The 17,038-nt window shown below is 39.3% G+C and overlaps 5 protein-coding genes across 11 annotated transcripts in view; 4 read left to right on the plus strand and 1 right to left on the minus strand.

The window, feature by feature from the left end:
- The window catches only part of LOC118278608 (mannosyl-oligosaccharide glucosidase), a 28,030-nt gene extending 22,727 nt beyond the window's left edge, over positions 1-5,303 (plus strand). The window contains exons 11-16 of the mRNA XM_050703477.1: positions 159-269; positions 1,695-1,783; positions 2,478-2,597; positions 3,061-3,178; positions 4,161-4,351; positions 5,053-5,303. Of these exons, the coding sequence (XP_050559434.1) occupies positions 159-269; positions 1,695-1,783; positions 2,478-2,597; positions 3,061-3,178; positions 4,161-4,351; positions 5,053-5,189 (766 nt within the window). The 3' untranslated portion in view covers positions 5,190-5,303. The remainder of the gene's footprint in view (positions 1-158; positions 270-1,694; positions 1,784-2,477; positions 2,598-3,060; positions 3,179-4,160; positions 4,352-5,052) is intronic.
- LOC118278720 (alpha-centractin) overlaps positions 1-17,038 on the plus strand; it is an 800,945-nt gene that overhangs the window by 639,725 nt on the left and 144,182 nt on the right. Inside the window, exon 16 of the mRNA XM_050703710.1 lies at positions 11,158-11,375. The gene's annotated coding sequence lies outside the window, so the exon portion shown is untranslated. The remainder of the gene's footprint in view (positions 1-11,157; positions 11,376-17,038) is intronic.
- The window catches only part of LOC118279032 (synaptic vesicular amine transporter), a 418,685-nt gene that overhangs the window by 257,465 nt on the left and 144,182 nt on the right, over positions 1-17,038 (plus strand). For all 7 annotated transcript variants that reach the window (XM_050703644.1, XM_050703637.1, XM_050703643.1 and 4 more), the window contains exon 16: positions 11,158-11,375. The gene's annotated coding sequence lies outside the window, so the exon portion shown is untranslated. The remainder of the gene's footprint in view (positions 1-11,157; positions 11,376-17,038) is intronic.
- Positions 1-17,038, minus strand: part of LOC118279015 (programmed cell death protein 4) — a 102,783-nt gene that overhangs the window by 60,976 nt on the left and 24,769 nt on the right. The gene's annotated exons all lie outside the window — the stretch shown is intronic.
- On the plus strand, positions 13,773-16,862 carry LOC118279023 (translocon-associated protein subunit delta). Its single transcript, XM_050703803.1, has 3 exons — positions 13,773-14,134; positions 15,601-15,757; positions 16,704-16,862. Exons 1-3 carry the CDS (start codon positions 13,889-13,891, stop codon positions 16,802-16,804), a joined length of 504 nt encoding a protein of 167 aa, XP_050559760.1. The 5' UTR covers positions 13,773-13,888; the 3' UTR covers positions 16,805-16,862.

Below are 17,038 nucleotides of genomic sequence, written 5' to 3' on the forward strand. Positions count from 1 at the left end.
GGGGTGAATGCGTTGCGACGTCGGAGCGACACCGCTCTGTTGTTTTGCGTCACAAGGCAACTTTCATTAACAGATTGTCTAACGCTGCTACGGCGCTGCGAGATAACGTTACAGCGCCGCTGTATAACACTACCTACCCCCATCATATTCCATTGCAGGGCGTCTCACCCATCCGACATAGAGCGGCACGTGGACCTGCGCTGCTGGATGTACGCGGCCGCAGACGCTATGATGACCATTGCCGACCTCCTGCAGAGGGACTCTAGCAAGTAAGTCATTCGGATTACAACCCACATTGTTGTCTCCAAGTCTAGAGCGAATAGGCTCTTAAGAAACTAGTGCGCCTCACCATCAACGATTACATCACTACTTACCATCAGGTGGCATTGTAGTCAAGCATTAGTTTTTGTCGAATAAAAAAAAATATTTAAGTTATACCAAAAATATGTGGGAAAGTGTCAAAGTCAAAGTCGAAGCATTTATTTCAATTAATCCTAAATTAGGCACTTTTGTAACTTCAAATTGAATTGTCCGTCAGTGAAGCTAAGTGCTCGTTCCAAAGTGTGTAAATAGAGTGCTATGTGTGTGAGAGAAAGTGTTATGTGTGAAAGAGAGGGATATAGACGATGAAAGGAAGCGAATGGAAGAAGGGAAAAAAGGTCATATTGGTACGTTAAGACGCACAGTGTGGTAAAAACCCGATTTTTGTGTCATCGTGTTTTTATTGAATCAATCGATAGAGTCTATGAATCTGAGGATTAGAGTAAAACTCCGGGTTCGCTAAGACTTGTATTTTTTTTTTAAAAAAATGTCAAACTTTCGGAGTATCCGACTTTTAAAAAACGAAAAAAAATTGATTATAATTTAACAGAAGTACTTATTCCAAAATTTATTTATTGTATCTAAAAAAAGTACAATAGCCGACCCCTCCACCAATTCCTGATGCTTTAGTATGAATAGGTCGAAAGATATTATTGTTTTTTACAAAAAATCATGTATTTAACAATAAATCATACTTTACTCACGGAACTTAATGGAGGAAAGCTCTACTAGTTTCGAGTGAGCACACTGCTCATGATGAAGAGTCCTTCCTTCCACAGTCCTCCCCCAATGACTACACATCGCGAGGTTGGACAGCGGCTATTAATATATATATATTTTTTTTAATGGGACAAACCCGCCACAACCTCCCATACCGCTGCAACTCCTGTGCACCAGGATCTACAGTAGATACAACCATGAAAACACCGGAACACTGAAGTCCAACGTCCCAGGGATATGAATGACTGTCTTGGATCCCGCAACGAAACAAATCTGAAGATGTTATTAGAGCAGAAGAAAAGAAAACGATAGTTTCCACTTCCCTCGGCGAATTTAATGCGGGAGACAGAATGACTTAAGCCTGAAGGCACAAAAGAGATTGTACAAAAGCAAATCTATACTATATATATATTATATAATATTATAAAGCTGAAGAGTTTGTTTGTTTGATTGTTTGTTTGTTTGTTTGAACGCGCTAATCTCCGGAACTACTGGTTCGATTTAAATAAATCTTTTTGTGTTGGATAGCGCATTTATCGAGGAAGGTTATAGGCTATAAAACATCACGCTACGATTAATAGGAACCGAGCAGAGCGGGTGAAACCGCGCGGAAGTAGCTAGTATTAATATATTTCCTTTACTTTTTGCAACAGGTATGAAGCAACGAAAGACCAGCTCGGCGATGAAGACCTACTCAATGAGCTCCACTGGTCTACTCACACACAGACTTATGCAGACTATGGTAAGTAAAATACCAATCCTCTTCCCCCCATCCCCATCCCCCTAAACGCATTTCTTCAAATCCCCAAACTCTTATAAAAGGCTAAATGTGGTAGAGCCATGCTTCGGCACGAATGGGTCGGTTTGGGCAGTGATACCACGGCCTCACAGAAAACCGACGTGAAACAACGCTTGCGTTGTGCGAGTGAGGTTACCGGAGGCCCAATTACTCCCCTTCCCAATCTCCCATTTGGCATTTCCCCAAATCCCCAATCTCTAAAAGGCTGTCAACGCACTTGTAACTCCTCTAGTGTTGCGAGTGTCCATGGGCAGGCGCTGATTGCTTACCATCAGATCTGTCTGACTTTTATTGGCCTATCCCATATCCATCCCGAAGCTGCGGACTGCCTAGCAGGTTACCGGGGGCTCCGGCTCCGGATAGAAAAGCAGGAGTAGGAGCGGGGTGTTTTTTAGTCAGTAAGAGTCTGACACTCACTCTCTCCTCGCCCAGGGTGCGAGAAGACATAGGATCAATTTCCCCCCTAAAAAGAAAGTCCCATATCTACACTTAATAGATAAAGCTGGAGAGTTTGTTTGTTTGAACGCGCTAATCTCCAGAACTACTGGTCCGATTTGAATAATTATTTTTGTGTTAAATAGTAATTTTATCGAGGAAGGCTACAAGAAATTATTTCAAAATCAATCCTTGTCTCCAGGACTGCACACGGATGGAGTGAAACTAGTCCGGCAGCAGCCCAAGAATCCCTCAGAGCCTGCGAAGGTGGTGAGGAGCGTCCTGGTACCACCACAACCTAGACTAGTGACCTCGGCGTTTGGTAAGTTATATTGTAATTTTTGTAAGTGGCTCAATGTAACAATGGCTAATCCGGTAGTTTCCTACTAGTCAAGTTTCACGCCTGTCTCCCATGGGTAGGCAGAGACAATGGAACGCCAATTGCCACGGTTCTTACACACTTCTTTCCCTTCATCAACAGTCATCAGTCTTTTCATGCATGCTCGTCGGTTAAGGGGACTTTTAGTTTGGCCCTTCTTTAATATATCGCCAATCTGATCGCTATATGTCCGTCTAGGGCGTCCTCTACCGACGGTCCTGTTCATATTCACCTTGTATTTTTCTTGTCTATTTCTGCTTTCATCCATCCTTGTACATGTCCAAACCATCGTTATATTCCCTTTTAAAGCCTTATCACTACATCGTCTTTCAAACCACACTTTTCTCCATTAATGTATGTGAGTAAACCGTGATTACTTAGTTAATTTGATTATTTTCTTCTGCAGGCTACGTCTCCCTATTCCCAATGTTACTGAAGGTGCTTAAGCCAGACAGCGACAAACTAGGCAAGATCCTCGAAGACCTGGACAAACCTGAACTACTCTGGTCTCCTTATGGCTTAAGGTAAGAAACAATACCCTTTTTTTTGAGGGCGGAAATCATCCAATGACTTCTCCCGCATTGGGTGAGGCGAGAGGGAGTGTCAGACTCTTGCTGACTAAAAACCACCCCGTTCCTTCTCCTGCTTTGAGCCGGAGCCCCGGTAAACTAAGAAACAATAGCCTAGTTTCGTACTAGTCAAATTCAATACTTTTATCGAAATGTCAGAAACTATATTTTCTATGAATTTTGTATGAAACAGTGCGTTATAATGTTATCAGATTTTGCAATGAGTCATTCTGTAGCTTATTAACCGACACAAAAAAAGAAAGTTCTCAGTTTTTTTAATATAAAAAATTAAGACTCGACTGCACGGTTGGTGCGGTGGCTCGGCAACTGGCTGCCGCGCAACGTATAGCGGGTTCGATTCTCGCACGGAACAAGTCGTTGTGTGATCCACTAATTGTTTATGGGTCCGTTCTTCTATACTCCTGATGTAATAATTTTATCATTGTAAATGCATTCACGGTATAGGAACAAATCTATTTTTTTATAAATAGAAAAACTAAATAATAATCACAGTTTACTCACTTACATTAATGGAGATAAGCTCTACTAGTTTCGAGTCACAGAGGGACTCTTCATCATGAGCAGCGTGCGCAGACGCGACGACGTCGCGCAGCGTACTGTAGGCTGTAACTAGTAAAGTTTTTCTTCATTAATTTACGTGAGTAAACTGTGATTTTTTAGTTAATTTAGTATATCTCACTATAGTTATTATAAAAATATAAACAAAATACTAATACAGAGTCAAAGTCAAGGAAAGCATTTTTTAACGTCAAAGCAAATATTACAATATAAAGAAAACAAAATGCCTGTCTGTCGGTCAGTCCTCTAGTTGCTCTATTTGCTCGTTCCAAATTATAGATTCCTATGTAGAAGAACGAGCAAGAAACTCCATAGGTTACTCTTTAAGTAAATAGTAACAATTTGACTATAACCCCAGGTCCCTGTCGAAGTCAGCGCCCCTATACATGAAGCGCAACACGGAGCACGACCCCCCGTACTGGCGGGGCCAGATCTGGGTCCCTATCAACTATCTGGCCCTGTCCTCTCTCAAATACTACGCGAACGCCGGGGGCCCGCACGCAGCAAGGGCCGCAGAACTGAACGGAAGGCTCCGGGATAATGTTGTTCGTAAGTATATTATTATATATTATTAACACCAAACTTTTTAACACATTGAACGCCGTGGTGGTCACCGGTGATCGACGTTAGCGGAGGATTTACCTTCAACAGTTTTCTATTGGCAGTCAAAGACTTAAGTGTGGGAGAGCCATGCTTCGGCACTGCTGGACCGGCTCGACCGGAGTGATACCACCGAGAGAAAACTGACGTGAAACAACGCTTGCGTTGTGTGAGTGAGGTTACCGCCCCGATTACCCCCTTCCCAATCCCCGATCCCCAATTCCCGTACCCTTAAATTCTTACCTCTTGTAACGTCCCTGGTGTTTCAAGTGTCCATGGGCGGCGGCGATTGCTTACCATCAGGTGATACGTCGATTACTGGTGTTTCGAAAAAAAAAGCCAGGGCGTCAAGGGTGACCGACGTTAGCCTTTAACAGTTTTCTATTGGCAGACAAAGACTTAAACTAGTTTCTACCACTGAACTAGACTGCCTCGTTGTCAAGTAGTCGCAAGTGCGACTGCCGTTCAAAAGGTCTCGGGTTTGATTCCGATTTAAAGAATCGACAACCCTTGTAATTGCGACCATTCGACCAACGACACACTTCTTCTTAATAACAAGTGAAGAACTGAGACAGCAAGTGAATTTCTTTTTCTTAACACTTCTTCTTAATAAGTGTGTGTGTTTAATAAAACCAAATGTCTTCTTTCAGGTAACATTCTAAACCAGTACAAGAGGACTGGCTACCTCTTCGAGCAGTACTCTGCGGAGGACGGCAAGGGTTCAGGGTGTAAACCGTTCAACGGATGGACTGCCCTCGTCGTACTCATCATGGCTGACGAGTACTAACACAAGGAAACCGACGTGAAACAACGCTTGCGTTGTGTGAGTGAGGTTACCGGAGACCCAACTACACCCCTTCCCAATCTTCCCAATCCCCCAGCAACCCTTAAATTCCTAACTCCAAAAAGACAAAAACTGATGTGAAACAACGCTTGCGTTGTGTTTCGTTGTGTGAGTGAGGTTACCGGAGGCCCAATTACCACCCTTCCCAATCCCCGATTCCCCAGCAACCCTTAAATTCCTAACCCCCAAAATGCCGGCAACGCACTCTTCCCAATCTTCCCAATCCCCGATTCCCCAACAACCCTTAAATTCCTAACTTCCAAAAGGCAACGCACTTGTAACGCCTCTGGTGTTTCAAGTGTCTATAGGCGGCGGCGATTGCTTACCATCAGGTGATACGTCTGGTCGTTTACATAAAAAAAAATCGTAAACAATATTTCTTGTCAAACGGTTTTAATGAGCTCTATTCCACCAATCAAGCTTTTACGTTTGATATCCATAATGGAGGTAGTTGTGAAAACAATTATATTTATAAGTGTTTAAACTGACATGGTCACTAACACTATCATTAGAACTTGAGACGGGATATTTACCATGTTTATTTATGTCTATGAGTTTCCGATATTTCGGCACTGTTGCAAGCGCCATGATCACGGATGATCATAGACATAAATAAACATGGTAAATATACCGTCTCAAGTTCTAATGATAGTGTTAGTGACCATGTCAGTTTATTAAGAAATCACGGTTTAATAACGTACATTAATGGAGAAAAGCTCTACTAGTTTCGAGTCACAGAGGGACTCTTCATCATGAGCAGCGTGCGCCTCGAAACTAGTAGAGCTTTTCTCCATTAATGTACGTGAGTAAACCGTGATTTCTTAGTTAATTTAGTATGTCTCACGATAGTTATTATAAAAAACGTCATCAAGATTAAGAGTGTGTACTAAATATCAGATCGATCTGTCGTTAGGAAGGGGGGTGATATTCTTAGTACTTAAGACCCAAACAAACAAACGTGGTGAACTAAATAAAATCTTATTATAACTTTCGTGAGACATACTAAATTAATTATTATGTTATAGGCTTACTCACGTAACTGTTTGACGAGGAACTCGACTAATTAGGCGGTGTAGCAGCGCGACTATCGCCGCGTCGTGTGTCGCGGAATGCTGCTCATGAATATGAGCCTCTAGCATGGCTTGAAACTAGTCGAGTTCCTCGTCAAACAGTTACATGAGTGAGTCGATAACATTATATTTAATAAATTAAACCGTTTAATTGTGTTTATAATAATATGTGACCAAATGCCAAAAAACAAACATAAATATACGATATACGATATGTGGTACAGGGCCGCATTAGGATTGTTATGGGCCCCTGCATGGGGGCCCAAAGCATAGGCGTGGGGGTTTGGGGGTTCAACCCCCCCCCCCCGAAATGAAATGCGTACCTAGACATTACAGAGCGTAATTTTTGTAGTTAGCATAGTACATCCCGTGTTTTTTTTTTGGTTCCACGTTTCATGGGTCGACTTTCTTGAACCCCTCCCAAAACTAAAACCTGGCTACGCCTATGGCCCGAAGGTTTACAAGTAATTTGGTTTTGCTATATGGGGGCCTGATGATTGACAATGTGAAAGTATTATATTAAGACTATGTTTTTGTGCTTTTTATTGGCAATTTGTAAATAAAATTATTGTATAGATTTTTCAAAGTCAAAGTCAAAATTATTTATGTCAAATAGACCGAACGAAGGAACGTCAAAGCAAAAAAAATAATATTAATAACGTCTGTCTGTCGGTCAGTCCTCTAGTTGTTCTATTTGCTCGTTCCAAAGTGTAGATTCCTATGGAGAAGAACGAGCAACAAACTCCATAGGTTACTCTTTTTCAATCAGATTCACAATACAATACTTGGTTACATTGTTTCGTCTTTTTTTTATGGACTGGGGAAAATGAGTTAGATTTTGAACCATTTTGATTGCCTCGTTGGTCGAGTGGTCGCAAGTGCGACTGCCGAACAAGGGGTCTCGGGTTCGATTCCCGGGTCGGGCAAAGTATTACTGGGCTTTTTTCGGATTTTCGAAAATTTCTCGGTAGTAGCACGGAGTCTGGAATTGTGTCTAGTATATGGCAATAGGCTCACCCCCTATTACATGGGACTTTAACACAAAATGGTGAAAAGTGGGTGTACATTGTATAGCGGCATTACGTGCCGTAATGTGCACCTCTGCCTACCCCTTCGGGGATAAAAGGCGTGACGTTGTATGTGTGATTTTGAACCAGCTAGCAATCGATTGCGGTCTGTCATGTTATTGGTTGTGAGAATAATCTTCACCAATACCGGGCGAGAATGCGACTGAGCTCGCTTCAAAAGTTTGAATTGACAGTTTCAGTATACTCTTAGTATGAGTTTGCTTTACGTTTAAAGTTTTTTTAAACGTTGCCCCACACTAGGATTTTCTCCTGTATCGTGGGTGCGTTTACGAACATACAAGTTCACATACACATGACACCCAGACCCAAAACAACAATTTGTGGTTCACACAAAGTGTTGCTCCGTGCGGGAATCGAACCCGCTACACGTTGCACAGCCACCGCGCCAATCGTGCAGTCAAAGTAAGCAAAACGAGAGCGCGTTCGGCTTTCTGAGGGCTTAGTACAAGTGTGCTTTATGTTTAAAGTAATCGAAACGAGAGTGCGTTCGACGCTCTGATTGGTCGGCTCGAATAAACCAACCAATTAGAGCGCCGTACGCGCTTTCGTTTCGTTTTCGTTCAACGTAAAGCAAACTCATACTAAGGGTACTAATTGGTTGGTTTATTCGAGCCGGCCAATCAGAACGCCAAACGCACTCTCGTTTCGATTACTTTACAACGTAAAACCTGTGGTAAAACAAACTTTTAAACGTACTAATGCCCGAATACTCAAACGCTACTCAATTTTAAGACACTCTCAAATGTAGTTCTGTCACTATCAATGCTTTATAAAATGACAGAGATAGCACGATATTTAAGTACAACTTTAAATTGAGTAGCGTTTGAGTATTCGGGCATAAGAGCTACAGAATAGCGTAACTGATCATATTGTTTGACTTAAAATTAATTACAATTTCTTTGATTGGTTGTATAATGTAATTATTTACAGTTTTGTTGTAAAAAGAAATATTAATAATGTAAAATTTATGACGTCATTATCGTACAAAATTATCGCGAGGAAGATGTTTGAAAAGATTTTTGATAATGTCGATAATAAAATATTTATTATTATGTTATCGGCTTACTCACGTAACAGTTTGACGAGGAACTCGACTAGTTTCAAGCCATGCTAGAGGCTCATATTCATGAGCAGCATTCCGCGACACACGACGCGGCGATTGTCGCACTGCTACTGGCGACTCGAGTATGAGCCTCTAGCATTGCTTGAAACTAGTCGAGTTCCTCGTCAAACAGTTACGTGAGTAAGCCGATAACATAATAATTAATAAAAATAAAAGAATTTAAATTGGCTAGTTATAACCAAAATTGTAGATGGTAAATTAGTTTATCATGAGGGTGCTTTTCCACCAGAGATATGCTATGCTACGTTGCTGTGGATGCGTTTGGCTTCCACCAATCATATTCATTGGTTCACATAGCTTAGCACTGGTGGAAACGGACTCAGCTAAGCAATGTTTTTTATATGGAAAGTTGCGTGCTATGGATGGCTTCCCTACTATAAATACATCGCATACTCGAGCTGCGCATCACACACAGCTATATAGCTTATGCCCGACATAAGCTATATAGCTGTGCGAGGAAGATACACAAACGCTACACAATTTTAAGACGCTCTCAAATGTAATTCTGTCTCTATCAATTCTTCATAAATTGACAGAGATTTAAGTACAACTTAAAATTGAGTAGCATTTGAGTATTCGGACGTTAGTGTCAGTGGAAACGGTCACATAGTTTTACAGCTTAGCTATTACATCTTCCTAGCATAGCTACATAGCACATCTCTGGTGGAAAAGCACTCAAAGCCTGGCTATGTTACTATGCTAGCTAGTGTAGTTGAGAGTAGAAAGGTCTAAATAAGTCAGATTCACTTAATAGCAAAATTAAACTAAAATTCATAGCTCAAGTAGATTAATTTCAAATTGTATTGAACAAAATTTGGGGGATTTTACGCAAAGTTAGCCTAATGAAGTATATAGGTAAGAAAACAAAGCTAGATTCAGTACAGAGACAGCAACCATTGGTTGTCTAGCGCCGACTGAATTACAAGACATAAATGATATTTATTTTTGCAAGTTGGTTATAAAATAACACATGTCAATCTTTGAAATAACTAGATGAGGCCGGCGTTTCTTATCCGACTACTCTGAGAAGAAATGCCGAAACAAACTCAGAGGTCTCTTTTAAAGTCCAGACAATGAAATAGAGGATAATGTGAGAGAACCGTGCAAGTTGGTTCTGTAGTGGTCTTTAGAGGAAAGAACCACAACAGTATGAGCGGACCTGTTCAGATGGCAGCACGCATGTGACAGTTTACAAAAGGGATGATGACTGGGTCAAAAATAAATTATTACAACTTTTCAAAGTTGTAATAATTTATTTTTGACCAATATACAATCCCCCGAAAAATGCGTACCTAGACATTACAGAGCGTTATTTTTCTAGTTAGCATAGTACATCCCCTGTTTGGCAAAGGTCTCTATGACTACCTATGAATCTGTTTATTACATATTACATAAATTGTTTTTTTTCTCATGAATGAAGGAAGTTTTGTTCGTTTTACTTTCTTGAACCCCTCCCGATACTAAAACCTGGCTACGCCTATGGTCTCTGTAATCTATCTTTATTTTCTTCACTGTATCCTGAATTATTTAGCTGGTAAATACGATAGGTAATTTCGAAGCTATCAAGAATTAAAAAATAAAGTAAGTAGACTTGCTAGAATACATTTGAAACGAATAGAAAGTCTAATAGAGTCACTTTAATTTATTTCTAATTCATGTTGTGGATTATACCTATTTTTATTTCAAGTAGTTAAATTAATTGCAAAAATATTATATTGTTAAAGTTGACTCTCGATAATTCGAACCCCGATTTTTTTAAACATTGCCTTACCTTAGGATTTTCTCCGGTGTCGTGGGTGCGTTTACAAACATACAAGTTCACATACACATGACACCCAGACCCGAAACAACAATTTGTTGATCACACAAAAAGTTGTTCCGTGCAGGAATCGAGCCCGCTACCCGTTGCATGACAGCCAGTTGCCCAGTCACCGCGTCAACTGTGCAGTCAGTCTATGATTCGAAGTTATCATAAGGTCCCTAGAAAATATCTATATACTTCGAACTAAATCAATATAAGGAGCTTTAAAATTATCTGCCACGGCTTTAATGGGAGGTAGTGTTGTGCTTGTAATAGTCCTCCTGTTTCAAATTACCGTGAGTCAACTGTATATCATATTGAAGTAGATAGCAATATATACCACGATTTAATAGAGAATTCTATATAGTGTTATTTTATTGTCCGTCTTGTAGATTATTTTAAAACATTACACACGTATTTTTTATTTTCTCACGGAAACAAATACTTTTGAAGATATATTTTGAAATATCACGTGTCGTCACTTCTAAGAACCTTTAATACGTAGAAATGACGTACATATTTGCTCCCACTCCTAAACTTTGATTCGTTTTATCTAAGCATTGTTATCTTATGTGTCAAAATAAAAAATACGTGTCTAATATTTTTTCATTACCTAACTGACGGACTAAATAGATTTTTAATTTTCATACCCCGTCATCATCCCTATTTTAAGTATGGCGAGATCGAAAGTAAAATGTACTGATTGGTTAGATATTAATAATTTTGTGAATAGATTAAAAACTTTGGTTTATAACAAGTCTTCCTAAATTGAATATGTACATTATGTCATTAAAATCATCATGAGCTAATGTCAACTGATGGTAGCGAGGTTCACTGTCCAGTGACACACGTACGCTGGTATCGTCATGAGCTAATGTCGACATGTAAACAGTGACTCGTGTAGTGTAGAGATTGTCCAGTCAACTGATGGTAGCGAGGTTCACTGTCCAGTGACACACGTACGCTGGTATCGTCATGAGCTAATGTCGACATGTAAACAGTGACTCGTGTAGTGTAGAGATTGTCCAGTCAACTGATGGTAGCGAGGTTCACTGTCCAGTGACACACGTACGCTGGTATCGTCATGAGCTAATGTCGACATGTAAACAGTGACTCGTGTAGTATAATTTATTTTTGACAAATTAAAAATGCATTCCTTCTATTAAAATTATAATTATGTATATGCATTTTTAATAGAAACTTAACTTGCTTTTTTATTTTTCTTTTTTTGTTAATATAAAATGAAATATTTTAATATAAAAATAGTATGAAAAATAGATAGTTAAATTACTTATATAGAGTAAATCGAGTAGATGAATATTTGATTTTAAAACTAAGGCTTACGCTGACCAGGGGCCTTAGTCTGCTATTACAATTGTGTCACAATGGTCGATCATTGAGCAGTGCAAGAGGGATGGAGCTATACAACCTACATAGCTCCGTCCCTCTTGCACTGCTCAATGATCGGCCATTCTGACACAATTGTAATAGCAGACTAAGGCCCCAGGGTGGCTTGGCAAGGGATTTTGCCGAACCCCGTTTCTACTCCTGGGGTTTCTTAAAATTTAGAAAAGGGTGGTGAGTTTTTATTATATTACTAACTAACTATTCCCGGTTTCACCCGCTCTGCTCGGCTCCTATTGATCGTAGCGCAATGTTTTATCGCCAAAAACCTTCCTCAATAAATGAGCTATCCAACACAAAATAATTATTCAATTTGAACCAGTAGTTCCGAAAATTAGCGCGTACATACATTTTGGCGATTTATTTTTATTTATACAGCCTGATTTTTTTATTACCAGCTATTTTTTTTTAAGAGTTAGGTTAGTTATCATTCAAACATTCCATTTGTAAATAAAAAAAAATCTTTAAAAATACCCACTTCACTGAAGAAAATCGGTTAAAAAGAAAACTAAAATGGTCAAAATAACTTTTATTTCGGAGGTCGGTGTTAAATAATAAACAAACAATAATGAGAAACAACGACTTTCGAAATCAAAGTCAATATGATCATTTTAATGTTATTTTAAACCGTCTTTTTTCAGTGAAGTCAGATTTTTTTTTGTAAAATGTTTATTTTTTAATAAATATATGGAATGTTTGAATGATATCTAAGGGTCGATTTATACTAGCGCAGAGTCGAAGCGCATCGAAGCATCTATCCAAAACTGCAAACAAATTCAACCTTAACTCCACAGCGTCAATTTATACTAGCGCAGAGTCAAAGCGTTGTTCGCGCGTAGACGCGCGAATTCCGAAGAATGCGCGTGCCTTTTTAAAATCTCAGAAGTAATGTGTGCGTTACGCTGTGGAGTTAAGGTTGAATTTGTTATGTAGACGCTTCGATGCGCTTCGACTCTGCGCTAGTATAAATCAACCCTAAATCTTAGAAAAAATTTGGCTGGTAATAAAAAAATCAGGCTGTATAGATAGATATTCGTATTTATAATATTAGTTACTACCAAGACAATGACATGTGATTTAAATATATTTATTTACTTTTTATTTTTCATTGTATTTTCATTTCAATATTGTACATTATTTGTAAATATTAAATTGTTAAATAAATTATAATTAATATGGAAGTTTTATTTTTGCTATCACATATTTATCCTTCTGTCAAATACTTCGGTGATGAGACGGCGACGCTCGAGCAAAGCTCGCCTAATCTTCCCAATCCCTGATTCCCCAAGAACCCGTAAATTCCTAACCCGCAAAATGCTGGCAACGCACTTGTAACGCCTCTGAGTGAAATTGATTGGCTCTTTGGTCAAGTGCTAATGCGATTGCCCACTACTGAGTATATCGCCATATTATGTTCGCGCAAAAAACCTGTAACGAGCACGACCTTGGCTTTTCAATGTACTAGTAACAGCATCATACACTGAATGCTGTAATGTTCTTAATATATTTCTATAGTTCACGATTTAATCTTCATTGGTTGGGCTCAGCACAACTTTGATGTTGATAATAATGTTTTGTTTGTAATCCTGAATTCCAGATTCGATAGTAAAATGCCAGAGAGATGAAACGAAAAATATTTTTTACTATTTATTAATCATAATATCATAATGTTAATAATAAACTAAAAGTATGTAATTTATCAAAATAAATTAATTTTTGAAATGTAATATTAATTTTATTCATAGTGAACGCAGCTGAAAGGCTAAAAACATCAGCTTGGCGTTTTCGTCACACGTCATCGCTGACGTTTGGAAAGTGCGTTCAGAACATATGTTCAAAAATATATTTGGAAACCAAACACTTTTGTTTGTTATTTAATTCTATTGTTATTATGTTACCACTTATTATTTTTAGTAAAGATTTAACAATAAAAACATTTTAGATATTATTTAAAGACCCGGTTTTTAATTATTTATCAAAAATTATTAAATGAATTGCAAAAACCTTTCACTTCTAAATTAGTTTAAATTAGCTTAACACATTTCAGAACGTTACTTTCCACATTCGAAATACGTGGAGGCAAGTCAAGAATAAAATCACAACTTGGAAATAGTAAATTAGATTTTAAACTCACAATTTGTTAGTAATCAAGCAAAATGGTCACAAAATACGCGATTTGTTTGTTCGCCATCGCGACCGTAGCGTTTGCACAGGGCTGCACGAACCCGCAAGTAGAAGCAACATCGTTCACAAGTTTAGATGCCACAGTTGTGACACAAATAGCTTATATTACTGAATTTACGCTGAAATGCGACAACCCTCTGCCTGAAAACTACGCATTGTACGCTGAAGTTGAGGGAAAACCTTTAACCGCTGCCCGTGTTGGCGAGAACAGATACCAAGTGAGTATAACCCTATTTTATCGTAATTTCCTCGTAAAATATATATTTTTTGGTATTCATGACGTTGGTATAATCTTCCCGAGTAGTTTTACTGTAATTTTCACCACTGGGAAGGGTAGTTTCAGTTAGAAAATGTCGATTTTGCAAGGTATGACTTCTGTGTCAAGTGAAAGGTTTATGCTTACGTTAGTCGTCTCGGTTGACTCTTGATGATGTAGATAGAGGATTCACAAAACGAAAATTTTTCAGTGGTAGCATGGATCCTGGAATTGTGTCCAGTATATAGCAATAAGTTCACCTTCTATTACATGTGACTTATAACACAAATGGTGAAAAGTGGGTGTACATTGTATAGCGGCATTACATGCCATAATGTATACCTGTGCCTACCCCTTCGGGTATAAAAGTTGTGAAGTTGCAAAACAAAAGGATTCCCAATGATCAGAATTTGATTCTAGTATCTGGAAACTGATGAAGGTGTTTTCCAACAGGATTCTAATAAGATAAACAACAATTCTTATATGTATTCTTGACAATTATGGAGATTATGGGTAAGCCCTCCCGCCATTTCCTTTTGGCCTGTTGTGACATCTGTGGACATTGAGCGGGCTCCACTCAGTAGTTAGTTTTGTGGTTGCATATGAATAAAGAAAGACTGAAACTTATAACATGCTTACATTATAGAAAATATTATAGTTACAGTATTTACATAATGATATTTCGTTACCAGTACCCTTAGAACGAGTTTGCTTTACGTTTTTATGTTTAAAGTAATAGAAACAGGAGCGCATTCAGCTATCTGATTGGTTGGTTCATTCAAACCGGCCAATCAGTGTGCCTACTTTCACTCCAAAGCAAACTCATATCAAGTGAAACTTATTAGATGCTTACATTATAGAAAATATTATAGTTACAAGATTTTACGCAATGTTTTTCTTACCAGATGCACAAACATAGCATCACACTTCAGGCCAAAATTTAACAATATACACTTTCTCCCATACCAGAACATTAATTGGAAAACCTTCCTCAACAACCTTACTATTGCATTACATTTACTGAACACATACAATTGGCAGCAATCTGTATCCTAATAATGACAATCCTAGCTAGGTCATCTTTTGAGCTGCGGACTACCCATTGGGTTTACCAGGATTCCGGCTCAAAGAGTAGGAGTAGGAACAGGCGGTTATTAGTCTGTAAGAGACTGACTTTCCCTCTCGCGTCGCCCAAGGCGGGAGAAGTCATAGGATGATTTCCCTCCCCAAAAAAAAGACTAAATGATCTAAAAAAAGGTCTCAGGGAGCCAATCATATATTTTAATCAGTGTGAAAACCTAGCATGCTGTCCTTAAATCTTTGACTGAAAATAGAAAACTGTTGAAGGCAAATCCTCCACTAACGTCTGTCACCACTGACCAGTGACCACCACATTCCATGTGTTAACTAAATTTTCATTTTACACAGGTATCCTGGACTGAGGAACCGGCGAAGGCTCGCTCCGGTACCCATGATGTGTTGATCCTGGACGAGGAAGGTTGGGCCAACCTCCGTCGCGCCCGCCGCGCCGACCCCGCCGCCGCCGTCGCACCGCTCATCGCCATCCAATTACATCACCCAGGCAGTAAGTGGACTAACTTCTTGTATTCTTTTTTTATGAAACACGGGCAGACGTATCACTTGATGGTAAGCAGAGGCGTTAAAAGCGTGTTGCTGGCTTTTTGGATGTTAGGAATTTTAGGGTTGTTGTACAGGAACAAGGCCCGATTCCTTGTTCCCGTACAACAACCCTAAAATTCCATTGGGAAGATTGGGAAGGGGAGTAATTGAGCCTCCAGTAACTTCACTCACACAACGAAACACAACGCAAGCGTTGCTTCACGTCGGTTTTCTGTGAGGCCGTGGTATCACTCCGGTCGAGCCAGCCCATTCGTGCCGAAGCATGGCTCTCCTACACTTTATTCCGATATTAAATTAACTTTATAGAGGTTCAAGTTGGAATCTACATGTTTACGAGTTATTTGCATTATTCCACTTGTGTAAATAAAGATAATAATTGTATCATTAACTTCTTATTTTCATTAACTTTTATCTTGGCTAAAAATGAAAAAAGATATGAAATCGATGTGGCTCTAACTCTAGTGCTAACTAGTGTAACTCAGCGAAAGCGTGAAGTTTGAATTTTCCTATTACTGATTCGTTGTTCCAGTAATCGCAAGCGCGTCTAGCGTCTAACTAACAAAATGTCCCAGATGCGATTCTTAGATTGAGCACGGCATTACGGTATTTTCGATAATGTATACCCACTTTTGTCTTACATTTATTGGAACAATCCCGCCACAACCAGCCATAACCGCTGCAACTCCCTTAAGCCAGGATCTACAGTAGATACAACTATGAAAACACGGGGACACTGAAGTCCGGCGCGTCCCAGGGACATGAATTATTGTCTCGCATCCCGCAACGAAATAAATCAGAAGATATTATTAGAGAGCTACTTTTGTCTAACTCTTCAGGGTATAAAATATCACATTATTATTGATTGCTAATAAATTTCTTTTCTCTTTCAGGCTACTCCGGCCCATGGGTGAACTCCGAAGTCCTAGCCACCGCGCTCTCAATCCTCGTCGCCTACACCGCTCTGCGCCACAAGAGCAAAATCCTAGCTTAAATGTAGATAACTGTTTATTTTTTATATTTAAATAAATGAAAGTTAAGTTATTTATAAATGTTGTTTCATTTTTTCGTGGTATAAGCCGGTCTTGCAGACGGATCACCTGATGGTAAGCAATGGCTGCCACCCATGGTCACTTGAAGTACAAGTACAAGTGCGTTGTGGGCCTTTTGGGGCTAGGAATTTAAGGGTTGTTGGGGAATCGGAGATTGGGGAGAGGGGTAATTGGGC

Source organism: Spodoptera frugiperda, chromosome 24 (assembly GCF_023101765.2).
Source record: "Spodoptera frugiperda isolate SF20-4 chromosome 24, AGI-APGP_CSIRO_Sfru_2.0, whole genome shotgun sequence".
In the NCBI taxonomy this organism is placed as follows: domain Eukaryota; kingdom Metazoa; phylum Arthropoda; class Insecta; order Lepidoptera; family Noctuidae; genus Spodoptera; species Spodoptera frugiperda.

What these genes read in the sequence shown, in the direction of transcription:
- LOC118279023 (XM_050703803.1), top strand. Translation starts at nt 13,889, where the DNA reads ATGGTCACAAAATACGCGATTTGTTTGTTCGCCATCGCGACCGTAGCG. An exon ending in TTGGCGAGAACAGATACCAA is followed by an intron (nt 14,135 to 15,600) that starts GTGAGTATAACC and finishes CATTTTACACAG; the next exon opens with GTATCCTGGACTGAGGAACC. An exon ending in CCAATTACATCACCCAGGCA is followed by an intron (nt 15,758 to 16,703) that starts GTAAGTGGACTA and finishes TTTCTCTTTCAG; the next exon opens with GCTACTCCGGCCCATGGGTG.